Source organism: Melospiza melodia, chromosome 2 (assembly GCF_035770615.1).
Source record: "Melospiza melodia melodia isolate bMelMel2 chromosome 2, bMelMel2.pri, whole genome shotgun sequence".
NCBI classification, from domain to species: Eukaryota; Metazoa; Chordata; class Aves; order Passeriformes; family Passerellidae; genus Melospiza; species Melospiza melodia.
The window spans coordinates 82,430,541-82,457,659 of record NC_086195.1 but is presented as its reverse complement, the minus strand read 5'-3'; the positions used below and the strand labels follow the sequence as shown (position 1 = coordinate 82,457,659).

Sequence of the window (27,119 nt, the reverse complement as noted above, 5' to 3'; positions counted from 1 at the left end):
TCAGCTCCCCCCCCGCCCCCCCCACCGCGCGCGCGGCGCCGGCCCCGCTGGCGCCTGGAAGGGACCGCGGCGACCCCTCCGAGCCTCCTCCTCCTCCTCCTCCTCCTCCTCCTGCCTTCATCCATCCTTCCTCCGAGCCGCCGGGGGACAGCACAGGTGATCCGCCGCTGGGGGTGCGTGGGGATCTGTCTGTCTGTGTGTCTCTGTGTGTGTGTGTGGTGACCGCGTCGAGTTTGTAAGTTCTCGGCGGATACCGCCCTGCTCTCCCCCCAGCCCGGGCGGGGTTTCCTCACTGGGGGTCGGTGAAAGATATTCCGCCTGCCCTGCTCCTTCCCCGTGCTGTCCGCTCCCTCCGTGCCCGACAGAGCCCGCGCTGGAACCACCAGCGGCTGCAGGCTGGCGGGGTTTGCACCTCCCGCAGCCGCCCCCACCCCGAATTGCGGCGCTTGGAGCGGCTTTGGCTGCTCTGTGGGCTGCCTCCCGTGCTGCCCTCCCTGGGCAGGTTACCCTCAGGAGCACTCGGCCTCCGTGCATCGGTCCCTTGGAGGATAATCTCGGGCAGTTTTAAATAGCCTCCCCCCTCCCCCGCTTTTTTTGTTTTTATTTTCTATTGTCACATTTATGTAACAAGTGCCTGCCCGCACATCAGGCTGGTGTTGCTGTCTAGGGCGTTGCATGCTCCGGGGGGGCGATGTGTCCAGTGCTGTGGCTGAACATTAAAAACAATGTCTTTCTGTTGAAGAAGACAGGGGTTAAAATGAATGAAGATCTGAAGGTTAATTTGAGCTGGCTGCCTCAGGATCATGTAGAAGCCAGCTCTACAGAGAATGCCTCAGCTGCAGGCTCCTCCCTGGTTCCTGCCGTAGACCCTGAGCCAGAGCTTTTGGTAAACCCCTGGGACATTGTCTTGTGTACTTCAGGGACCCTTATCTCCTGCGAAAATGCCATTGTGGTTCTGATCATTTTCCATAATCCCAGTCTTCGCGCCCCCATGTTCCTCCTGATAGGCAGCCTGGCGCTGGCAGATCTCTTAGCAGGCATTGGATTGATCATCAATTTTGTTTTTGCCTACCTTCTGCAGTCAGAAGCTACGAAACTGGTTACGATTGGACTGATTGTTGCCTCTTTCTCAGCATCTGTTGGCAGCTTGCTGGCTATCACTGTTGATCGTTACCTCTCCCTGTATTATGCTCTGACTTACAATTCAGAGAGGACTGTCACTTTTACCTATGTCATGCTTATATTGCTCTGGGGAGCATCTATCTGTATTGGACTGCTGCCTGTGATGGGCTGGAACTGCCTCAGAGATGAATCCACCTGCAGTGTTATCAGACCACTCACTAAAAATAATGCAGCTGTCCTTTCGGTCTCTTTCTTGCTTATGTTTGCCCTCATGCTGCAGCTCTACATTCAGATCTGTAAAATCGTGATGCGCCATGCCCATCAGATTGCCTTGCAACACCATTTCCTGGCCACTTCCCACTATGTGACCACCCGAAAAGGAGTGTCTACTTTGGCCATTATTTTGGGGACCTTTGCAGCTTGCTGGATGCCTTTTACTCTCTATTCTTTAATAGCAGATTACACCTATCCTTCTATATACACCTATGCCACCCTCCTGCCAGCCACCTACAATTCCATCATCAATCCTGTAATATATGCTTTTAGAAACCAGGAGATACAGAAAGCACTTTGGCTCGTCTGTTGTGGCTGTATTCCTTCTAACCTGTCTCAGAGGGCAAGATCACCCAGTGATGTCTGATTGGCAGCCACGAGGACGCTCCTTAACATGTTACTTTCCAGACATTCTGTCTTTGGTTTAGATGCATTCATTAAATGGTGTGTGATGGGTTCACATAAAAACCGCAGGATGGACTGACCTTTTTGTAAACAGGAAACCCCAGCGACCGAAATCAATCGAGTGGTTTAAGGAAGATTTCCAAAATCAAAATAATCAGTGTTCTTAACAGATTTATAATGTTGCTCAGGGTCTTTTTGTCATATTACCCAGACTTTGCCATGTTTGCCATGATTTTGCATTAAGTTTTCTAATTAAAATTAGATTGAAACAACATACTTCTTTAAAATTGTTTATGTGATTGAGTTTAGTCATACTGCATGTTACAATCAGTTGTTTGGATATTTTTTTCCTCTTTAATTTTTTTTTAAACAGAAAAAATAACCCCAAACCAAGTCCTGTTACCCCTCTGTATATCATCAGAATACTCTTCAAAATAATGGCCAATTGTACTGATTTATATGGAATTTATTGTAATAATATCAGTGCAACAAATTTGCTCGAAGTGAGAAAGTACTTGTGCAGCTTTTTATTTTACATCTCAGCATGAATGAGGTTGACAATTGTGTTCAAGAGTTACCTGTTCTCTCACGTGTTCTGGCTGGATGTTAAAGCAAGAGATATGCGTTTATTTCCTTTTCAAAAATCAGACATACGTTTTCACTTGCATGTGGGACATTGGAGCTGCGCTGTTGATTTCAGAACTGACAGGGGTGTCTTTGAAATTGATGAAACAATATGGCCTCTTTCAGCTATGCATTTGTAATAGATTGAAAACTAGGTTTCTCAAACAAGTTTATCTTTTCAGAACAGTACGAGAAATGTTTCATAAAACAATCTATAGACTGCTCACAGCACATATTTAGCACTACATCAAATGGTTCCCCTACATTTTTAATAAGTCAATACTATTACCATTTGTTTTCGCTGTTCTCTGATGCAATTTTAAATACTGACATTTATAAATTCTCAAAGCATATCTGGTTCATAATTGTATGCAACCAGGACTGCAAGATGAAACAGTGTTTTCTCCTTTTCTGGCAGTTTCATTCTTTGCACTGTACACGTGTCAGTTCACTTCATTATAGAACTTCATTATAGTTCTGGTCTAGAAAGCAGAGCTTCCTCTCGTGAATGGTTAAACTTCAAACTGCTTCTAACCTTCCACTGAAGCCACATTAAAATGCACTAGAAATAAAGCATTGTTTTCTGATTTGAAGACTACTTGATTGTCAGAGAGAAAATCTTCCTGGCACTTGTCTTCATGAAACTTACAGTGTACCCCCATGTCAGCGCATGGGATTTAGAGTACTGCTTCCATTAGTGTTGATGGGAGCTCCAAGTGTTCATGCCCTGGCATCAGCAGGAGGTTGTGCTCCCTCGAATGTCAAAGTCAGCATATTGTATTGTTGCTTCAGTACCTTCCATTAAAAAAAAAAAAATTCCAAAACTCAAGTGTAAAAATAGCAATATTTACAGTTCAATAAAAAAGTATACCTGTGTAGTAGAGATAGTAGAGACAACTGCGCTGCTGGTCTGGACTTTCCCAAATGGAATCTGTCCTTTCCATGTGGACGTTTGGATGACTGTAGCTTTTTGTGGCAGTTTCTGTGATGTTAAGAATCATATGCTATACACAAAGCTGAATCTCAAATGTGAGTTGTCTGTAAACAAGGCTCTGTAGAGATTTTTATGAGCAATAATTAATTTTAGTTGCAATGCTGGGTTTAAATTCCATTATTTATTTGGTTCAATCTTCATGATACTTGGTTCTTACTTGGTAATCTGATTAGTTTAATAATAATTGCATGGCATGACCCAGTAGAGCTGTGAATTTGAAGCTCCCCTGGCTTCCCTGTGATTTACAGATGCTCAGCAAGTTAGACTATGACCTCTGCTCAGTGTAGGGTATCAGTGTTCTTTACCTACTTATGAATGTTACTGAAACTCTAGTCATTGAATTTTCTTACAATTTTTTGTATAAGAAATACTCACTTCATAAATATCCATGATACATATGTGTGCAGTTTTGCAAGTATGCAAACTATTGGGAAATAATGGCAGTAAAAGTCATGAGATTAATAATGTAGACAGGCTGAATATGTAGGATGGCACTTTAAAAAAAAAAGTTAAAGTCATGCAAACTTTGCTCCCCCTGCTTTTTCCCATGTTTGTTCTTCTGTATCAAATTGCTGAAAGTGTAATGAAGATGAGCAGCTACAACTGTGACCAAAATTCAGTCCTGAGGGCAACTGTTGTTTTCCTTATGCAGATGTGCTCTCATGCTCTTGGATAAGCTCATAGGCATTAGTGCTTTTCTCTAGGCAACACCTGTGTGGTAGGGAAGCCAGAGAAAAACAGCACAGGGGAGATAATGTCATTCCCTCTTGTCATGTGGTCTCACCTCGTGTCCTTGTCATCTTCCTCACTCCACAGCCTGCTCAATTCTGCAGAGGCTCTCCAGTGTGCCGGGGGAGCTGACCTCTTCCATGTGCCAGAGCAGAGAGATTTGTAATTGGAAGCTTCTCTCCTGAGGAGCAGAGCAAGTCAAACGGAGGAAAGAAGGATTAATTATAGCAATCCCACAAAGCTGGCTCATAGGGATGTGATTTGCCCTTGTTTGAGGAGGTGTGCATGGTTACCTTCCACCACAAACAGATGAGGAACATGATTCTGCCTCCAAACATACTGCTGTGACCTCCAGTAAGGATTTTATCTCTTCCATAAATATGTTCCAAAACTGAGGCTGTGCAGCATAGGCTGGAAAATCCTACTGAGCATAGGTTTGCCTGCAGCTGTCAGGCCAAACTTTCCTGTAGTCTACAGCACCAGGATGGGTGCTGCATAACACACCTCTGAATGAGCTCTGGGTGTGAGATCAGAAATCTGGGGGCAGAGCTGTGGGTGCACAGCTGCCTACCTCACTCACACAGAATTGCTTGACAGGCAGCCACCTTTCAGACCCTGCAGAGCTAAGCAACTCTCTGCTGTCCCCTCAGAACGACAGTGGCCCCTGTGCTGTGTGGGGAGGTGCCAGTATCCATCCAAGGTTCTCCTGGAACTGGCAGAAATCCAGCCGAATTGCAGTTTCTCGTATTTTGTTGTCCCATCAAACAACAGCAGTGCATAAGACATGAGGGGTTGGAGTCACCATTCTGTGTACAGTGAAGGACCTTTCACAGCTCCATTGTAATGACAAAAGGTGGTTTTTCCTTAAGACATAATTTAGTTTAAAGAATTGAAGTTCATGTTTATTTATTAACACACTTGACCCAAAGTTAGTAACAGGTTGTATCCTGATGGGAAAAGTGTATTGAGGTCAGTTTTTTTCATACATTCATCCTCAAAGCTTAGGAGAAGATTTTTCTATATCATCTTCTTTTTTTTTTTTTTTTCTTTTTTTCCTAACCATTTCCCCCAATAGTAGTATTTCAGCAATAAGGAGAAATATGTTTTTAGCACAAGAGCAATAAAATCCTCCATGATGTGGATACTATAAACTGCTGAGTAAACTCAGAGCAATAGAGAGGAAGCAATATATACTTTAGACAAAAAAATTTAACTTGCATAAGGACTTTTAGTAAGCATAAGTCTTCCTTTGTTAAGCAGATACTATCAGACCAATGTAAGACATTATTTCTGATTGATTTGTTTTATAATCATTGAATTCCTGAATAGAATTACACAGCAATAACATTTTACCTAAATTCTTGGATCCTGAATTTGTGCTATTTGCTGGAAGAATTATGTACTGCATTGGGGAGTTTTATTCTTTTCATTGTTTGGCATTTAGTTGTACAGCATTCTGTGGATAAATGAATAGTGTTCAAGATTTCCAGTTATAACTTGATCCCGAGAATACCTGAATTGGTCATGCTCATCAGGGTGACTGAGAAGAGGTGCAAGCCTGTTCTGAAGGCAGCTTGATTATGATACCAGTGAGGAACACCCCTGCCAATAGCCAGGCTCTTTGGAAGCAAGCTCTAAGGACTGATACTGCTTCTGTATCTCCCTGCCATGGACACTCAGTGACATAAGCAGTTGCATCCATCCTTTAGTGTTCAGGGACCAGCCTTGAGGCATCTTGGAGTTGCTAAAACTCCTCCATGGACAGCAGTGAACTTTGGCAGGGACCAGTGTTCATGCTGTCCCCAAAGAGCTATTATTCTCTTGCCTTGTTTTCTTAGGGATTTTTTAGCTTTTAAAAATAAAATAGATGTGACTTCATTTCCCCAAGGTGATAAGCAACCTTATAAAGCAAGTGTGACTGGAAGTTGGGATAAAATAGCATTGCTACAAATCAAGCCCATGAAGCATAACTACACACTCATTACTTGAAAAGAAAAAAGTGATTCTTTAACATTCAGAACAATGTTTCCAAAATGTTGGCCCTGACTTTCATGATGAGAAACTATTTTTTCTATGTAGGGTCTGTTTTTGCTACGTACAATAAATGAATAAAAATAAGAATTGGACAGAGCAGTTGCTATTTAAAAACCCAGCAGCAATCCTGTCACTTTATCTGAGGTACTGAATGGTTCTAGATTGGCTTAGTGGTAGCCCAGAGATGTTCCGTGGCAAAAAAATAAGATCTCTCAATCTCTGCTTATAGAGAGCTGAAAGGAAGGAACTGTAAGGGAGTGGTATAATTTATATCTCATGAATAAGCAATAGGTCAGGAAAGATAAATTAGGCACATGTATCTCCCTCATCTGTCAGGAGAAGAATGATGGTACTCCCAATAAACTTGAAAGGTCTCATGACTGGGAATACTTCTTTGGTACAAGAGGAGATTACCCCTTAAAAGTGGGTGCTGCTGTCTTCTTCAGTTCAAGGAAATGCAGTTCCTTATAATGGATCAGAAATCTGAATGAGCTGCAGGGATGTCTACTTTGATATTAAGTGGATGATGAAAGATGAGGGATGGAAGTCTTTATAGCTTGGTGAATCAGCCAGATTCAATCACTTGGCGCTTGAGCTTGGCCAGGAAGGGTGCTTGAATAAATGTACCCCCTGTAGGAAGGGTGGTTAGAACTGTTCTGAACTGCCCATTTGGAGCCTTACCCCAGGAACACAGAGCCCCCAGGAGGGCCCTGGGACTGTGGTGCAGCGGTTCCCTGTCCCTGGGGCTGGCAGTGTGCCTGCACCTCGTGAGTGCTGTTCAGAGAGCAGAGACGAGGAGATATGATCAGAAGTGAGGTATCCCTGCCTTGAAAATGTTGCCCCATATTTTATTCTGATTATTACTTGTCTTGTTGGCACAGTCTTGGGTGGCCCTACTTGAAATCAGAAGAGGGTTTTTGTGGAAAAATAATGAAAATTCAAAGTAGGACCACCGGAAGATTATTTTACAGTAAGTCATTATGTATTTCTGTTCCTTTTGGGGAGCAGCTAAGCCTGTAACTTTGTAGTAAACGTTTCTTTGAAAACAGCATGCCTTTGCTCTAAAAAAGTCCATGCTGTGGTTTATTCACAAAATTGTTGTGATCTTGTAAGCCCCACAAGAAGAAAGAGTTGCACATTTCACTGTTATACAAACTTCTTATAGAAGAGAAGGGAAAAATCCAAACCTGAATGTAGGTTAGATGAAACCATATTGCAGTTAATTAGTGTGTCACTGCTGTGATGCAGACTAATTCAGTGCCCCTTGGAAAGGATGGGGGAGATTTATTTTTTTCTTACTATTTTAACTGATGGCCATAGGATTACAGGTTGGGTTATTTTTCTTTTTCTCCTTCACCTCCCCACCACTCCAGCCCCCAAGATGTCTGGTACAGGTCTTTTTGCTTCAAGGCAAACATTGGTTTGCAGTTGGACTCAATGATCCTAAAGGTTTTGTTCAACCTAAATGATTCTAAATGCCTGCCTCTCATAAGTACAGTGGTGCATTCCTAGGTGTAAAAGCTGATTTACAAAGTTTTTAATAGTTTATTATAACCATTTCAAATATATCAGCAGCCCTTTTTCATTGAACCACTTCAGTGAATATTTCCCTTACATAGGAAACATCTGAATCACCTGTGGAGAGGGAAAGCAAGTGTACTGCTATTGGTAATATTTTTCTTCTAACCACTTGATCCCAACCGTATGATCTACCATGATGCCCAAGCACAGGCCTAGTCCCAGTTTCTCAAGGAAAAAATAAGCCAGTACCAACTGCACATGCTGAAGACTGCATCCTGCAACGATTTACGTTAGAAAATGGAGGGGGCTTTCCCTTTTAAGAAATAGATACCAAAAAATAGATTTTTTAATTTTTTCTTTTAAGTGTAAACTCATTCTTAAAAGGAAATACCTATGTTGAGGTTTAACATACTACTTATATTACATGCTGAATAGAGAAACGATTTCTTAGAGTATTTCAGTGTGCCATTAACTTGATTAAGTGTGATAAGCTATCATTTTTAAATAGCATAATTTCATACCTAAATATTTATATATATATATATACATAATAATTACAATTATTTAATTTAGATTCTATATGTATGACATGCTGACATGCCATGTATCATGCTCTATACCTTCACTGTGGATGTGGTTAAAGTGTAACTTCTTTGCTCAGCAGTTTCTTATAATCAAAGAAAAATATTGCCCAACTTGTATGAGTCTTGCAAATACTGAAAGATGCAGCAGTAATTGATATTTCAGCAAACAAAGACAGGCAAGAGGTTTTGGAAGGGAAGCAAATTCTCATGTCTTTAATTTGGACAAATCCCACTGCCATCCTTGAGATTACAGGAATGTTTTCCCTGACCACTGACGGTACAGAATGCAGGAAGGGTACTTGCATGGGCCTATAAAGCAGTTATAACTTTTTCCACACACTGTTTGTTCCCTTTTCTCTCTTGCTCTTTTTCTGTCTTCTGTAGGTGCTTTGGTAACAGGACTGCACAGATCGTGGTTCCACACAGTCGTGGGACACAGGTGGACATTTTGCACTGTCTGATGTTAACCTAGGGAATGTTATAATACCTAAAAGAATTTATGCATTCATTTTTAAAGGGCACATAAAATACAAATATGCTTCAGAGGTTTTCTGGGAAAAGGCCTAGGGCCTCTAAGATTTAGAGCCAAGGTATAGAATTCTAATGCATTGACTGCTTATGGTCACCATAGAATTTTCCTCTTACTTCAGTGTTCACTAAGTTTAAACCCATCAAAATAATGAGGAATTTGGCTTCCCCTGCTTTCAGGGGAGAGATTTTTATAGTATGCAAATAAAAGCAGCATGACCTGACCTTTTGAAAATTGAAATACCCACATCCAGTAAAGGACAGAAGGGTTGTGTCCCCATGGAGTGTGGGCAGTTATTCCCCATCCATGGGTTTTTGTGTTGCCACTCTTTGGTTGCCCTCTGACCATGTAGTCCCTCAATATATGATCAACACTCAGTCCACCTTGTGGTGCCTCTGCCCCAGAGGGCCCAGGAGAAAAGAGCACGGAGCTGAGGCTTTTCTGATGGGTTTGGAAGGGAGCTCTGCTCCAGAGCTTTCTGCAGACGTGGTAGAAAACAGGGAGCCTTCTTCAATCACATTCCAGCCAGATCTTTCCTTTAGTATAGCCCTCTCAGTGTAAGCAGAGACTTTCCCTGGTCCAGGAGGAGGAGGGAGAGTGGTTGCTGGGAGTTAGCACGCTCCAGCACACAGTTTATTACACAGCAGCTCTCCCAGAGCTGAGCAGCTGAAGGTGCAGTAATCTGGTGCTGAACTCAGGCTGGTCCCTCTAGGAGGAAAATGCACTTTTCCAGAATGCAGGAACAGCGTGTGTGATTTGTGCCAAAAGTGAGGAATGAGTATTGCAGCTGAAGAGGCAGGTAAATTGCCTGGATTACACATAAGCAAAATAGTCAGGCAGTCTCTGGGGTTACTTGCATGTGCTCAAATGTATTTTTTGTTGAAGCTGATAGCAGTCCCATATATGTATGGAGAAGAAGAATATGGACTTTCCTGTTGGGCCTCAGCCAGAGGCAACCAAAGGAAATGGGCATTCTTGGTTTTGTCATTGCTTCTGGAGAGAGACACATTACACCTCTGTGCATTTTGATGTCTATAGCTTTTTACTCTCTAGGGCTAAAGCCCTCCTTTGTTTGGTCTGAGCTTTACTGTCACAGCCAAAATCTACAAAAGTTGATTGTAAATGTGTTTACAAATGGAATTTCATAGGATAAGTGCTATAAGTGTGCCTCTGAAGTAAAGCTGTAAACTCTGTCTTTAATTTCAGGCCATGAAATTTGGAATTCCTGGGCTAGTAGAACCACTTGTAATTTTCTAGATTTACTAACTAGACCCCCACATTTTTTGTTGCCAAATGCAATTAAAAATAACTTGTAGTTTACCATGTTCATATCATCAATGTCTCAGAAAGATCTTTTCCTAGGAAACATTGTACATTTCAGGTAGACACCTGATACTACTGACTGCAGTGTAGTTCCATTCTGAATTCTAAAAGCTTTAGCAAAAGCCTCTGCGTGGAGGATAATTCCCATGCTGTACATCCCACTAGGAGCCAGGTGGATTGAAATCCTGCATGTTGTGCTTTTCATATGAGAACCAGTTACTGGTTTCATACATAAAGGCCTGTGGTAATTTTTGATACTAATTTAGGATTTTGTTGTTTTTTTGTTTTTTTTTTTTTTGTTTTTTTAAATTTAACTGTGGTTGACGTTTGAACCATGACTTGACAGTGTATGAAGTGATTTTTAAAGGAAGTAAAACATCTTTGCCTCAGTTTCCCTTAAGCTTAAAGCTTTGAATTGCAACTACAGAGCTTCTTGTTGTATACAAGATAGTTATTTAATGCACTTTATTTAAAAAAGGCACAAATTATTTTCTTTATAAAATGTTACAATTGCACTATGCTGTAAGAATTGGTTATTAAATATAAACTGTACAGTTTTGTAGTCAACATTGTGTTTAGTCATAAATGATTGAAACAATTACATGTTTCGGTTAAATGTTAATTTTATATGTGGTGTGTGTAGCCATAAATAAATTTTCCTTTTTAAAAAAAGAATGGTTGTTTTTTCATTTCTTTGAATTCCTCATTCTGTTTCAAATAACAAAATTATGTCCTTCTACAAATGGAAGATTTAAGTGTGTTCCAGTGCAAAGGGATGACGGATGACACTGATTAAACTTGGGGGATTCAATTCAGATGTGCAAACTTGAGCTGAATTTCTGTAGATCTCCTGCATTTACAACACTGCAGAAGGAAATACCAGGCAAAAACTCAGAAAGAAGAGCTGAAAGGAGTTCTTGAACACAGAGTTCCAAGAAGCCAGAGTAGCCTTCCAAGGCTACTTTTCTTATTCAAGTTAGTTTGTCTATACTGCACTCCCTTCTGACACGCTGCCTTTTATTGTCATTGTACACACTCAGTTTTGGGGAACAAAATGCACTATGGATTATAAGAGGGTCTGCATTTGGTCATGCTAAATGGGTCTAAATATTTGTGTTAGCAGTCATTAACTGGAGAGGAGAGGTAAAAGTTACTATGGAAGTAAGAAACTGTGTTAATCTAGATTTTTTTTTTTAGAAGTTTGGTCCTGATCCTTGAATTAAGTAACTGAAAAATCAGATGCATGATCACAGCTCTGTATTTCCCATTTGACTGTTTTAGACAGGCTAAAAGAAAACAGTGGATTGTCTCATTTTCCAAATTAAATTTTTATATAAAATGTACGACTTAATTCCTCTGAATGGTTTTCTTGCACACCCGTCTTATTTTCCAGGCACATAAATTGATGGAATGAGTTACATCTCTAACCATAGGAGTGACTGTTGTACACCATAGCCATTGAAATGTGGCTTCTGAAGGAAATGGGACAGCGACTGACAGATATCCAGGAGGAGATCTTGGGGGTGTTTACTTCCACCAGATAGAGCTGTCCTCTCCACCTCTTACAGCAGCATTAGGCAGCACCTGTTTTGTCTAGAGAAGAAGAAACTGCTATCATGGTGCAGGAGTAGACCCAGTTTGTTTCTCTGAGGTTAAACTATATCCCAAAGGACTGCAGCACAGTGGTGACCAGGATGTATTTGATAAAGGTAACAGAATTATGAATAATGTGTATGCAACTTATGTGGCCAGTAATAAATGGTCACTGTACTTATAAGGATGAAACAGTTGAAAGCTGTCAGGACATGGAATAATGTCCATGTTACAGTAAGCAAAACAGTTTCATTGTATGAGGCCCACAAGTAGAAATTAAAAAGTGTAGTTTCAGTGTCCTTCACTTGAAGGATCCTTGAGTGCATCATTCCAGGTGTGCATGCCTGTTCTTAGACTCATTTAAGTGTCTGTAAGTCACATCAGAGATGAGCTGCTGAGTTGGACAGACTTTTGGACACATCTTACTTTCTTACTAAATTCTTATGAATTGTCTTAGTTACAGCAGGATGTCAGAGAGTGTCTACTACTTCACCACTGTCCTCTACCATGAATTATTGCTGAAAACCTAATAGGAGAAATCATCAGTCTGGCACGTATGACGAAGAAAACTCCATTTGCAGATATTTTTAAAATCCTCCATTTTAAAGTTATTTTGAAATTATCTATAATCATACACATCCAAGTATTTTTTTCTCTAAAATTGCTTTTAAAATTAGCAGATCAAATCTAATTTTTATTTTTAGTCTTTTTTTTTAAATTGAAATGTCATCCTCATAACAAAAATGCTCCATAGGGTTGGTACTACTTTGCATTCTTCTAATGTGAATGTGAGCTGAGCAACCCCACTGCTGTACAGAACGTTACAGGCAACACTTGGTTGCTGCATGCACATCAGCTGTTACCTGAGCACAATCTGCTTGTGAGTTTTATTGGGATTTTCTTTCATATCTGCAAAAGCCTTTCATCCCCATATTTTGCACTAATTGTGAAGCTGGTGGCCCTTCAATGCAGACATTCTTTATCTGACAACAAAAGATATTTTAATGTAACCAGGACACTGCCTTCCCACCAGTGGCCTAGCAGAGTTGTTTTCACCTTCATTTTTATCATGATGTATGGCATTTAAATGGTGCTTGACTGAAAGCCTATATAAACACATTTTCTAAGATACATTGAGTTTGCCATCATCATCATTTTGAGCTGTCAAGCTCAAAAACACACGATTTCCAGAACAACATTCCAAATCATTCAGCTTACAAGGAGAATACAGAGGATATGGCAAACTGAAGTGGGAGAGAGCCCTCAGAACTCCAGTTTCAGGCATTAGACAGGTCTAAATGGGGCAGAAGATTCCAAAATCTCAAACTAACCTCAAGATTTCCTTCACTCCCCAGGCTATTCCTACTCTTTCACCTTTGCATGAGGGATGACAAAGAGGGGGCTGGTTCTTGTTCCCCCTACTCCCCCTTCACACAGCATCAGTTGCTGCAGCCTCCAGTTCCACTTTTGTTTTTTCCAAGGGCTGGAATTCCTCGGTGGTGCCCCTGGTGATGCAGTGCAAAGACTTACATGTAGATTACTGTTAACATGGCAAACCATGAATCTGCGAGGGCATGAGGCTGGAGAAGGAAGTATTTGCTATTTGCCCGTTTAGCCCAACCAAAAAAACGCTCCCTGACATCCAAGCCGGTCGCATAGCCCCAGTGCTTTCAGTGCTTTTTCCACTGGCCCTGGCCTAGAGGCAGGGCCTCTTGGGGTGGAGGGGCTGGTCCCTGCCCAGCCTGCAGACACTCCCTTGGCTCTATTGCTGTGCAGATTCCCTTCCTGCCAAGGTAGGATATGTTACACTGAGCCAGGGCCACATGGCAGCAGCTCCCTTGATGCTTTGGATCTTTCTGCAGCTTTGTTTCTTTCTCAGATGGGCGCCAGGATTTATTGTCAATGCTGGATTCCCAATCCCTCCTCAGCTTTTTGTGGGAACTAATAAAAGAGATCTGGTTTTTGTTGTTAATTAACCAGCCTCTATTAGTGTCCCTGGAGCTCTCTGTGCTGAGGTTGGTTTTGGTTTGGGTTTTTACCCTCTCCTAGGAGGATGTCACAGAAAAATTGTGGGGTTTCTTAATGTTCAATCCGTTTTGTTCATCACACTTTTTCTGGGAAGTGTTTGTTTGCCTTCCACCCAGCCAGAGCTTGTGCAGAGCCTTTACAAAAACACAGTCAGCCTTACCAACAGATGAGTCTGGTGTTAGATCTGCAGAGCCCTGTGTCTGCCATCACAGGGTCCTTCAGGCTGGCTCCCCTTCAGCAGCTGCGTGTCAGCTGTGGAATCGCGCTCAGAAGCCGCCCCCTTCCCCAGGAGCAGCAGCCACTGGCCTCTGCTAAAATCAGGTGTTTCTGCTGGCAGAAGGGGCAGCCAGAGAGTGTTCCTTGGTGTGCTGTTTGCTGCTGCTGTGGCCACCACGTCCCTGGGGCCTGGGGAGGGTGTGAGGGACAGAGAGCAACAGGCAGTGCGCAGGGAGGCTGATTTCCTTCCCTGGTGATCCCAGGTTGGGAGCAGCTGTAGGAACAGACATTTACCGGCCCAGGATATGTTTGCTGCTCAGCCATCTGTGGTGCACCTTCCCTCTAAGATTCAGCTGGCTGCCTGGGTGCTGATAGGCACCAGCCCTGCCCTGTGGACGTGCACTGAGGCTGTGCTGTAGGAGTGTGTGCGCTGCAGACCCACAGCAGCTTGTTGGCTTCCATATCAATTCAATGTATTTCCTTGCCTTACCAAGGAATGTTGTATTCTTCTTCAGAGATGAGATAACACATTCCTCAGAGCTCGGTACTTTCCCTTCAGTGTTTTTCTGCTTCTCCTTGATTCTGTTAGAGGCTGTTTTAGGGAGCAGTCGTTGATCACACACATCTGTCTCCAGAGATCTAAACAGCAGAATCTCCATAATTTCCTGTGCTTCACAAAATGATACAGTGTTTCATTAAAGACAAGTTAAAAACAGAACAAAATGCTGCTCTGTGTCCCTTTCAATCACCTCACCTTCAGCAGTCATTTGCAAAAAGGCTGTTCCTTCTTCCTCTGCTTAGAAGTTATTTTTTATACCATTTAAATGACAGCTTAATCATATGATAAAAGGACTTCCCTGAGCACAGGTCTTCCCCTTGTGTCAAAACATCAGTGGATTCCATATTTAACATCAGACACAGCTGCATTGCAGCCGTAGGTAAAGTTTCCCGTGTGAATAGCTTGCATAATATTACATCACTGTGGAGAGTGCTTCCTGTTGGAAAGCTGTTCAGAGACAAAAGTCAGCAGGGCTCCAGCCCCCATAGTAGAAATCAGCAGCAAAAATTCTGAGCAGCACCTAAGTACGGTGTAAAGATGTCCCTGTTCCTGGAAAGGTGTGGCCATGTATAGAATAATTCAGACCTTTTATGATAAAGTAGCAATATTGTTTTGAAAGATACAGAAGGCTTGACAAACACCCACAAAGTGCTTCACAACAGATGGCAACTTGAGCACAAAGAGGTCATATCAAGCATGTGGCAAACACAAATATCTGCTGCTCTTCCTTCTTGCTTCCCTAAGTGTTTGCTGTGAGAATGTGGCAGATAAGACTAGTGCTCTCTGTCACTGTGCATTTGTGGGATTAACGTCTAAATGAAATTATTACTGTGAATTTAACATTTACTTAAAAGTTCTGAGCAATTTCCACTCCTCAACTAGGCTACATCACATTACATCACCTGTATCTCTCCCTCTCAGTAGCTTATATCATCTAAAAGAGTGCACCACCACACAGCAGTTGTAAAGCTTAATGTAATATTGCCTTGTTTCAGGCTTAGAGTGTAAAACAGGCTGGCAGCAGCCTTCTGCTGATGCAGAAGCAAGTAGCAGTGTAAAAAATGAGATGGCAATTTGAAAGGCTTGCAGTAATGGGTCAGGGGAGAGATAGGGATGCTTCACAGATTCTGTAGAGCTTTGGGCACTGTGCCTCCCTTGCACGCTGCAGACATGCCTCCAGTCTGAGCCAGGGAAAACCCAAGGGGAGACAGCAACTGAGAGTTTCTGGGCAGTGCATCAGGTTAGAACCCATGAGGCCTAAGGTTTATTTGACCCATTAAAAGTTACTAAAAGCCTCGCTTCCAAGAGGGTTTTACCAGATGCGTTTCTTTCCTGGTGAAGCTGGAGCCCTAGAGATATTTTGCAACCAGCATCCAGCAACTGGTTCAGCTGCAGCAGAGGTACAATTTCCTGCAGAAAGGTCACAGGCCATTTGCAGCTTTCCCAGTCAAAAGCACTCCTTAAAACTCCATCTAAAAACCACCTGGCAGCAGTTGTCAAGCACTGTAATTGCCCCTGTGTTGTAGCAGCTGACTGTGAGAACCAGAACTCGAAACAAAATCCGGCCCAGGAGAGATAATGGGTTTGTTACTGATGGTAAAAGCAGAGCAAATGTGTGAGTGGAAGAGCAGGATGTTGCTTCTGAGTGCACAGCATCATGGCTGGGATACGGTGTTCCAGAAATAAGTGGGGTAATGAGCTGGTGTTATGTGAGAGCTCATCTTATCTACAGTGAGCATTGGAAAAGAATTCAGGAAGCAGTGCAGAAACTTTTTGATAGCTCTGCTTTCCCTGTTTCAGCATCAGGAGAAATAGGTCTGGGTAGCTGGTGAGGTAGAGAAATGGTATTTCAGATCACTGCAAGACAAAAAAGGTTGGAAGCCAGCAGGGCAGCTGAGAGGGACGTGGCTTGGACCAGCCTGGAGGAAAGGATTTTAATGTTGATGACTGAGTTTTGATATAAAATCAAATTTAGCAGATGAAATCACCTGATGGGAAGCTCTGACATTTATGTAAAACATACAGACATCTGTCCTTTAACCTACGAGGCTTTGTAATACCTAAATTGTCATCAAGATAACAGAGGTCAGACTGCTCAACAAATTGACTTCTGCCCAACAAATTGACTTCTCAACAAATCATCTTGTGCTGCATTTGGGTGTTAAGAGGTTTGTTTTATAAACACACATCCCTAAGGTAAGTCAGAGGTTGCACAAAAGCCTGTGAGGAGACGCTGGGGGAGCTGGCTTGTTCAGCCTGGAGAAGATCTGGCTTCACAAGCATCCAACAAAGCTTGTGGGGGTGTTATCAGGGCCACAGATCCAGGATCTTCACATGGTGCCTGCTGAGAGCCTGCAGGCCCAAGTGAAACAGTGAAGAGGAGACTGGACATAAGGAGAAACTATTTCCCCATCCCAACAGGAGGCAGTGGAACAGATTGGCCAGAGAGGTGGTGCAATATCTCTTAGAGGTTTTCAAGACTCCACTGGATAAAACCTTTTGCAACCTGGTCTGACCCTGCTTTGAGACAGAGGTTGGACCAGAGACCTCCTGAAGTTCCTGCCAACCTGAACTATCCTGTGATTCTCGTGGACTGTGAGTGTCCATACCATGATCTGGAAGGCTTGGACCTTGACAGAGCATTATCATAGAATTGTAGAATGTTAAGGGTTGGAATGGGCGTTAAAGATGATCCTGTCCCAAGCCCTTGCCATGGGCAGGGACACCTCCCACCAGACCAGGTCACTCAAGGCCTTATCCAACCTGGCCTTGAACAGTGCCAGGGTTGGGACATTCACAGCTTCCCTGGACAACCTGTCCCAGTGTCTCACCACCCCCACAGTGAAAAATTTCTCCCTAATATCTAGCCTAAATTTCCCATCTTTCAATTTGTATCTGTTACTCCTTGTCTTATTTTTAGGTAATAACAAGGAAGTAGATAGAGATCAAGCCTTGGAAGATACTCCCAAGGAAATGGGGGATCTCCATCTCCTGCCATGCAGATCAGCTACTGAAATGGCTTGAGCCAAGCACAAACTACTGGATTTAGTATAAGAATAAATGACTGACAAATTAAAAGAGCCTTCAAAATACTGGTGGTCTGGCTCAAAGATCTAGTTGACATTTCTGAAGTTAACTATAGGAATCAATGACGGTGGTCACAGCAGGGGCATTGACACAGCCTCCACAAGTTACATATTGGATCTTCCTCCTCTACCTCTTGGTACTTCCTCCTCTACCTCTGCTGCCTTGAACAGTAACAAACATCTTTGGTGCCTTCCAAAAGGGATGGGCAGAGAAAGAATGGGGCTCCAGCCTTTTTTTTCTTTTCACTTTTTACACTGTGCCCTTCATAATTTTAAAGATTTCCCCTATTATTCATAACATTGGGTGCTCACAGCAGGTAACACATTTTAAAATTTCAGACATTACAAAAATCTGCCTTGGGGCATGAGCATTGGAAATAAAATTAATTAGAATTATACCAAGATCTTCATTGGCCCACAGTGAGTTTGTGTCATATCAGAGGCAGTATTTAAAAGAAAAAGTTAACACTTGTGTGTCAGTCTACTCAACAGATAAACCAGAACAACGGAAAGATCAGAGATACAGCATGAGGTAGCATTAGCATTTGGATTCTGAGTGGGAAAAATTTCCTTATACCATTAAAAGCATGTTCTTTGTCAAACCAAACAGCTCACAGTCACTCAACTCCAGCCCAAGTTGTAGGCACAATTCAAGTCTGCAGGGCCATATCATCTGCAAGAGTTAAAGCAGAACCTTGTGTCTGCAGAGTACCTGGCACAACATACCTTGGTCCTCACCTTAGAATCATGGATAACCTCTGTTTAATGCAAATAAAAAAATATGACTATCAATCACAATTATGAGTTCATCATTATTTATTTATCTCTAGAAATAATTTGAGGGTGCCAGTCTAGTTGGTGGTGACTGATCCATTATTCCTTTGATGTTTGACTCGTATTCATAGCCTGGAAAAAATCCAAGAGCACAAAAGTAACTTAAAGATGTCCTGTCCTTCACAGGGCTGAGGAACAAGGAAAAGCTTGCACCATTTCTGGATTGAGTGAGCCTTCCAGTCGCCAGGACTACCAGTGCTGAAGTCACAAGGGGAAAAAAAGGAAGGAAAAAACTCCTGCCTCTGCCAGCATTACTAATCAAGTACTAATGGTTATGACATGAACATTTTCTATGGCAGCTGGTGCATTGCTAAATTAATATCTAGTCCTTAATACTATTTTCCATATGATTATGTCTGGCATTATCCTCTAGATATAATACAATCTTGCTGCTCTAACAGAATACAGTACTAGACATCCACGGTTTATAGAAATATCCGTTCCCTGCTCTGTCTTTACAGTGGACCAAACCACCTGAGTAAGTGAAGTAACAACTCATTTGTCAGTGTCCCAGCCACCTGCAAAAACCCCTTGCTAGGAATCCTGGTCAAGATGCTTTTAGGCTTTGGTCCTGTTCAAAAGATTCATTGAAAGTCTGGAATCTGCAACAGGAGCTTTTTCCTGACTTATACTGCATGAATGTTTAAGAAAACATTCACACTCAAAAAATATCTGATGGAAGTCTCCGTATCAGCCATCTGGAGCAGTTACAATGGGCCCACCACCATCCTGCCCAGCCAAAACTTGCTCACCTGGCAGCTTCCATCTCCATCAGCCACAGAGAGAAACATGTCCCCAGTTCATTCGCAGTTTGTCACTAAAAACCCCAAGTACTAACTCCTGAGTGGCATTCAGGGACCCCACCCTGAAACAGCAGAAGGTGCCCTACAAATCCTCAGCAGCTCAGCCTTGCAGGGTGTGAGGCTGCTAGGGAGAGTCATCACTTAGCCTGAGGATGAGGGAGGATGGGGGAAGGCTTATCTTTAGGAGATTGTGAGTTATAAACTGTGCCAGGTTTCACCTTAAAAGAAAAACATTATTTCCTAACTTTTCATATAGGGGGAAAAAAACATGCCCACACAGAACAGGGTAAAAAAAAATGTCCCTCCTTACCATTGAAACCTGGGCTCTCTGGCCTGGGTTACTCTACTGACCACCAAAGGCCACTGAACCTCCTTGCTTTGGGTAGGAGGGAAGTTCTCAGGAAGGTGTAGAAGAAAGTGAGACTTGGGGGACACATGCTCACATCATTCCTTGAACACTTGTGGAAGTGAAGGCGTGTGAAGAATCCCTTCCACATGGAGTATATTCCACAATGGAGATTACCAACAGAGAGATCATGAAGCTCCAGATGTACCAAAAATAATAGTGTCACACATTTACACCCATCCATAAGGTAAGGCTTGCCATCACCACTCTGCTCCCTGACAGGAGAAGAGGCAACTGAGGAGAGTTCCGGGGGAACCTGTTAGGCGTTGGTGTTTTCCCAAGTGGGGTCTGAGCAACAAAAGAAGTGAGTGGAGCTCACACAGCCCAGCAGTAGGGTACCTGCCCCCTACCTCTGCTACAGCACAAAATCGTGCCTGAGCCCTGCCAAAAAGCTGGTCTGAGGTGCACCAGAGCACATTCTCACTTGAAAGACAAAGAAACTGAAATAAACAAAGGAAGAAGTTTTGTCTTTATGAGTACGACTCCCAGGATAGCAGGGCTTTCCCTCAGCTCTATATAACCAATAAAAAGGAATTACAGAAACCACATTACTGAAATTTTCTTAGGCCCATGCATATTCCTGCAAGCATTAGGAGCAGGTTAAAACCAGAGCAGCTAGTAAGAGTGCTATCTCATGCAGAAGATTTGCCTACCAATGAGAGACTGCTTGTGTAATGCTCTGCCGAGGAGAAGCCAAGCCCCAGGAGCTGAAGGATCCCAAAGCTGCTGCAGGGCAGCCCTGGGTGAGCAGCAGGCCAGAGGGGCCCTGGCCAAAGCCCAGGGGGATGTGCAGGACAGGCTGCAGTGCCACCTCCCTTTTTGTCCTGGTTTGGTTTTTTTTCCCTGCCCCATTCTAGCAGATGTTCTCTTCTCCCCTTCTGCCTCCTCTTTGCCTCCTGCCAAAGTAGTTCAGGAATTAGCAGGGGATGCTCTTTGGCCTCCTTGTCATTACATTTAATTAGAAGATACCCTCATTTGCTTTGCTTTTGCCCTCCTACCTGGCAGAGTAATTTGCATTTCACAGGCCATTCTTGAGTCTTGTTCTTCCTGTGCCTGAAGTGAGCAGCACAGAGGGTCACACTGAGAGGCTGAGCAGCAGCAGCTGTGGCACAGCCAGAGCCAACAGCTGAAAGAGCACCTGGGAAGCCTACAGGACTGGTTAAAAATTAATGAAAAGGGAAAAATGCTGAACATGTAGTAGGCCCGGGCTGTCTAAGGTCAGTGCAGACACAGAGAGCATCACAACTAGGTGGCACACAGAGAGCAAATTGAACCCTAAGCACCTCTCCAACACAGAGTGATAAGGAATTCATAGCAGTTGTATGATCTGTGCCCTCTGCATGTGCCTGGAATATCTGGACAACAAATATAGCTCTGGAATGCCCATCTCCTCTTGGAATGGCTCCACAGGGAGGCAGCAGTTCTGTTTCCAGGCCCCTTTGTTGTCAAGCTGTGCCAGAGCTGCTACCAAGAGCAGTAACTCATACCAGATCCAGTGCTGAGTCACTTTTTTGGCTTCCTTGCATAGTTTGCATCAGCAGTGTCATAACAAACCCTCTGCTTTCAGAGACCAGACATCTTTGCAACACCACGCCCCATACCATAAGTTAGTAATACAGCAACTCTCATGGCTGCCCGGATGAAGATAATCACAAACACTTCCATAATGTATGAAATAAATCCGATCTTTCAGGAACAGTCACCTTCTCAGTGGATGCTAAGAGCTTTTCAGATCTCTGCTATAACAGTACAGATTACACTGAATCATTTCAGATTGCTCTTGACTTTGTTTTTGTCCCAGATGTGCTTCCATGGCTGAAGCTTCCAGCCTTCAATACTTACAAGTGAAATTTGAAACTTTGGATGTGCATAAGCTTTTCCTCAGGTCCACTCTTAAACCGGCCTGGAATTATTGAAAATATTTGTGGGCCAGAAAAAATATGTATGTTTCTACATCAAATCCTAAAAGAGATTCACTGCTGAGGAGGCAATCTAGGAACAGAATGATGAGAAGAATCCTGTCTGCTCTATTTCTTGCCACCTGTTCACATGAGGCTTTTTTAGTCTGGTTCACTTAAAGAAACAGCAATCATCTGGCAGAGCTGAAATGCAAACACAAATCAAAATGCCAGCCCTGGAATTCATTTTGGCTAGAGATCTACAGAGATAGGAAAATATGATAACTGTACAATTCACAAACTCTAGGCATTTCAATAGAATTATCAATAAGTCACGTTAATTACCTTGAAAGAAATAATTCAGAATCTGCTCTCTTTCCTAGAAAACATCAATATGTTTAATAAAATTTGCAGTATCTAAAGTTTTCTTCCATATTTTTTTTTGCCTAGATAGGGCACAACCAAAGAAATCAAATTAATCCCTCATGACAGCATGGGAAATAAGGAATGCATAGTAGATACAGGCTTCAAATGCTGCAGTAGAGACGCAGTTTTACAGAAAAAAAATTGTCTGTCTGTACATGGCTTTGCTGTACACACAAAAGCACTGCATTACAGAAGGTTATTAATCAAATAGGCTCAGCACTCTAATTTCTAATCCCCAAGAAATTCTGAGAAAACCTCAGTCTAAAGAAGTCACAGTTTTAAGTAAACTGCTTGGAAGTCATTACATGTTCTCTGGAAAAGGTAATTTTTCAAGCTATTAAATCAGCCCATCAGAAAAGCCACCTATTTTCCTCCCACTCCCACAATTTTGTCATCCTCCTCCCCTATTTCAGTCCTTGTGCACCTGCTGGTTCTCCTTGCACCTTTGTAAGCACAGAAAAATTAAGACAGACCTAACTTGGTTGTGCAAGCTGATTAAAACCAGAGAAGAGGTGATGTAAAGAACCTGAATAAAGTTAATCTTGGACTAATGGCTGCAATTATCATACAGAAGAAGAGAGAGCATTTGCAGGGGGGGCAAAGGGGGTGAAAGAAAACTAGCACAGCTTGGAGAAGCTGCAGAGAAACAGCCAGGGAATATCAATACTCCAGCACATCATGTTCACTGTGCCCTGCTACTGTGAATCACAGCACAAGGTTTTATGTACCAACCATGGCCATTCAGTCAATTTAAATTGTATTTCCTGTTGTGACATGCTTTTGAAAAGAGACATTGTTCTGACTGAAATGTTTTCTTTCACTCTCACTTCTCCCATCTATTCAGAGTCAAAGCAAATTATAGCAAATAGAGCCTTCAGAATGGCTGAAGCAGATTGTTATATGGCTCCAGTCAGCTCAAAGGAAAGAACAAAAAATATCAAGTGGCAGCAATGCCTTTCCAAGAGATAGCAGAGATGGATGCTGGATTGGCAATCACACCATTGCTGTAGGAATGTTGCACTGGCCACAGGCTCTTTGCAGAGAAGGCTTAATCTAAATAATTCAGGGTTTAATCTGAATCCACTCCCTGCTTGGTATCAATACAGTGTTAAATTGAGTACAGCTTGGTCCACAGCAAATGGGCAGGCTTTGAATCAGGAAAAAGTCAAGGTTCCTGTTCAGATAATGTGGCTGCTCACCAACTACCCTTCAATTTCAGTTTAGTTCGCAGGGACCACCTTTTCTTTCTGTGGTTATGCACCACCTGCATTGCAAGCTTCTGGTCGTAACCTCAAACAGTAAGAAAATGATGAAGCCTGCAACACATTTCTCACTCTGAAAGAACAAAAGCCCCATCTGGAAACAGCAGATATATAAAATTTATTAAGAGAGGATAAAATGATAAAACCTTTTATGCTATTAGTACTATTGACTTGTAATCTCTTGATGCAGTTTAGATATTACGGAATTTCAGACTTAATATTCTACCCAGAGGATGATATAAAAGCCATTATTGATTTCTACTCCCTGTAAGCAGACTTCATCTCTATGTAAATTAAAGATTCTATCATATATTTCACAATATGTCATTCAAGGGTTGATCAGTTCTCATACCAACAGGCAAGTTCCAGGCAATAACCAGTGAACACCCAATTCTTTCTTCTTTCTAACACCCAGTGAAATCTGGTTAGGCCTTTCCCCATTAACACTCACATCTACAGGCACATCATCAAACATCACAAGGAAAATTTGGGATGTATTCCTTGTGAGAGGAGTGGTGTACACAGCAGTGCTGCAACAAGCATCACTCACCATCATTGTCCCGAGGGAATAATTTCCCCCTTTCTATTCACCTGAGGAGGAGAAGGAAAGACAGCAATGTCTTCCAACTACCAACTAGTCAAATCCTTCAGATATTTGGAGAACTTCCAGAAGAGGGAAAGTAAAGCAGCAGCATCCACATGGTAAGGTCTCCCACCCAGCACCCCAGCCAGCCTCTCCCCTAACACACTCATGGGGAGCAGGGAACGTGAGCACTGCCAAAAGCTCTCTGTGTACCACAGCAAAGTGTTTCCTATGTGCCTGTCCCTTAGTGAGCAGGAAGCATTTCTTTTCTCCTCCTCAGAGCAATTGAGACTGTGGTCTCAATCATTTAGCAGGGGAAAGATAACCCCACCATGAACGTCCTTGTCACACACTGGGGGGAAAAAACCAAATGTTATTGTAGGCATTGGGACCCACATCAAGCATGGAGCAGCTTGGTTTGACCCTGTTGCAGGCAGGACGCTGCACAGGAGAGCTCCTGAGGCATCCTCCTGCCTGGACTACCCTGTGATCCCATGAAAGAGCACTGGAAAGGCTTTCTACTAAGGGTGGCTTCCACCACACAAAGGAGCAGCACTGGAGTCTAAGGAAACAGCAGCAGCTCTTGTTGCTGAACATACTTCCCTTCCTGACTAGGGGATGGGTTTCAAATCACCTCTCCATCCAAACCTGCGCTTGCACACAACAGAATGGGGGGAAACCTAAGTCTGCCAAAACCTCGTTCTGACCCTCCAGTCCTTTTCTAAAGGGCAGCCAAAAAACTCTCACCTCCTTGAAAAATAACCTTACCAAAACCAGCAAGGCCCTCAGATTATTTCTCATTAGGCTGCTGATAGGTTTTAGAAAACCTTGCTGGGTGGTGAAATTCAGAGCACATTACTCAAGCAAGGCTGGAAAATAATCAAGGTTTTCTAGTTTTGTATTAGGCTCAGCTCCAGCCATTGATGATGAAACTTGCGGTGCAACTAACTTTTTCTTTAGTGATTTCTAGTACCTTGTCACTCAGAAGCTGAACAGCACATCCATTTCTAATCACACATCATTTTCCCTGTAAAAAGAGAGACTCATGATTTTTAATTCAAGCATTGCATTTACAGCAACACAGTTATTAAGCATTGAGGGCAGCATCTGTAGAGCTCAAGCACACAGCTGAAAGCAATGGGCACAAAATGACACACAAGAGGCTCCCTCTGAACATCAGGAAATGCTCTTTCACTGTGACCCTGACTGGGCACTAGCACAGCTTACCCAGAGATGCTGTGGAGTCTTACTCCTCAGAGACAATCAAAAGCCATCTGGACATGGTCCTGGGCAAACAGCTCTAGGTCACCCTGCTTCAGCAGGAGGCTGGAGCACATGACCTCCAGGGATTCCTCCTCACCTCAAGCCCCCTGTAATTCTGGGAATGAAAAGTTTAAAATATCAAACATTAAGCAATTTATATCCCTCTCACAACTTCCTTGGAGGCCTCTTCTTCATCATCTCACAACCAGGGCAGGCTCAGGGGACGTGTGAGGACATTTACAGGGGGGAGCTCAGCCAAGGTGCAGTAAGTTCCTCAGCTGTCAGACCTTGTCGCTTCAGTGTTTTTTGCTTCATGGCAGTTTTACTTTTCAGAGCACTTTGTTCCAAGTTTGTCAAGGACTGAGACTCTCAGTCTTCAGCAGTCAGCACAGTTGCACATGTACAGAGATTTTGCTGTACATCCACTTCTACCACACTACCACTCGATAACTGGGAGAGAAACGTCTCTCCCTCTCTCTCTCTTAACTCTAAATTCATCTCTCTGTCTTCATACAGCTAAGTTTTAACTAGAACAAGCTCTTATGATTGCCCCGTTTGTCCACTGGAGGTCAGTCTCTTGCTACGGAAAGACTGTCCCTCTTACCTGGTGGGTCTGCAGGGCAGAGAAATCTCACAGCAGCACCTCATTTTCCTGTCACTGGATTTTAAGGCTTTGGGTACAAGATGAGGAGAGAAGCCTAGTGCAGTCCATAATGGAAGGTTGCTCCTGGCATGGCCTTTCGCATTTAAAGTGACACAAAGAATTGCAGGAAGCTCAAACGCAGTGTTTTCCCGGCTATTGAGTAGGTTCAATCCAAAAGCTGCAAGTGCCCTCCTGCAGCTCCCCCGCCACCACTGCAGCGTTTGCAGGAGCCAAGTGCCAGACTCCTCCCTTGGGTAAAAAAGCATCTCGTTGGGCAGGGAATTTGTAACTGATGAATGAGCATTTTGAAACATTTCAACGCTTTCTGCATTACCTGTATATAAATCAAACCCTAAAGTGTAATTACCAGCCAACAGATTTTTACTATCTAGTAAATCCTCCCTGGCTCGTGTGCCAGGATGAGCTCCAGAGAAGGCGGCTGTTTCGGCTGCTGCTCAGGCTGCGTGGGAGAGGTGCTGCACCACGCTGCTTTCAGCAACACCCGCTCATTAGCAAGCCTTCCTCAGCTACTGCCAACACTTTGCCAGACATTCTGCACAAAGACAGGGGTGTTTGCCTCTCCCAGCCTGAGCAACAGATGATGTTGAAGGATGGCAACAGCAGCGAGCAGGAGCCAGGGAGCGTGGCAAGGAAGGGTGAGCAGCCATGAGAACGGGGCTGTTTGGCAGTCACACACAGAGCACAGGCACTGGGTCCATGCCAGCGCTTTAGCTTGGATCAGAAGCACTTTGGAAGCAAATCTGCTCACTCCATCTCTCTATGCTGTAATTCCCACCATGGAACAGCATGTGAATTCCACTCCTGTCAGATGCAGGCAGGCACAAGACCTGCTCTCACTACAGCTCCAGGCATTTAGTTTGCATGAGGCAGAACCAAAGCCCACCACCTGCAATGCCCTGGTCTATAGGCTGGCTCCCTGCGAGCCCCACTCTGGGGCACCTGGACACGATCTCACTGGCCAGCTGACATCAGGGCTGTCTGGGCTGCAGTTTCAGGCATTAAGACTGATGAGATGAGACAGTCTCTATGCTGTGGTTTGCAAGACCTGGAACTTTCAAGCTCTACTTTATTTTCTTTAATGCCATGCTAAGAAATTAATGATGTCTGCTGTATCCTCAGTTCTGTCCTGCCAAGATCGCTGATGTTCTCAGAGGGAAGTTTTATTCTTTCCATCGCACTAGCTCTCCATTTCATTCTATACATGCTTCCTAAGGCAACATTTTTCTGCATCCTTTCTACAGCACTGATACCCCTGTTAGCATTCAAGCAGCTGGGTGAGAATAAATGGTTGCAGCCCAAACCCTGAAAGAAGCAATACCTGCAGCAGGCTGGTAATTGCAACAATTGTGCAAAGCTCACA

At 43.2% G+C, this 27,119-nt stretch overlaps 1 protein-coding gene across 1 annotated transcript; it reads left to right on the top strand.

The window, feature by feature from the left end:
* The first annotated feature begins 99 nt into the window (after window positions 1–99).
* On the top strand, window positions 100–3,489 carry GPR12 (G protein-coupled receptor 12). The gene is made up of 2 exons (XM_063149075.1): window positions 100–156; window positions 746–3,489. The coding sequence occupies exon 2, from the start codon at window positions 758–760 to the stop codon at window positions 1,760–1,762; it is 1,005 nt and encodes a 334-aa protein (XP_063005145.1). The 5' UTR covers window positions 100–156; window positions 746–757; the 3' UTR covers window positions 1,763–3,489.
* Window positions 3,490–27,119: the final 23,630 nt, after the last annotated feature.

What these genes read in the sequence shown, in the direction of transcription:
- GPR12 (XM_063149075.1), top strand. Translation starts at nt 758, where the DNA reads ATGAATGAAGATCTGAAGGTTAATTTGAGCTGGCTGCCTCAGGATCAT.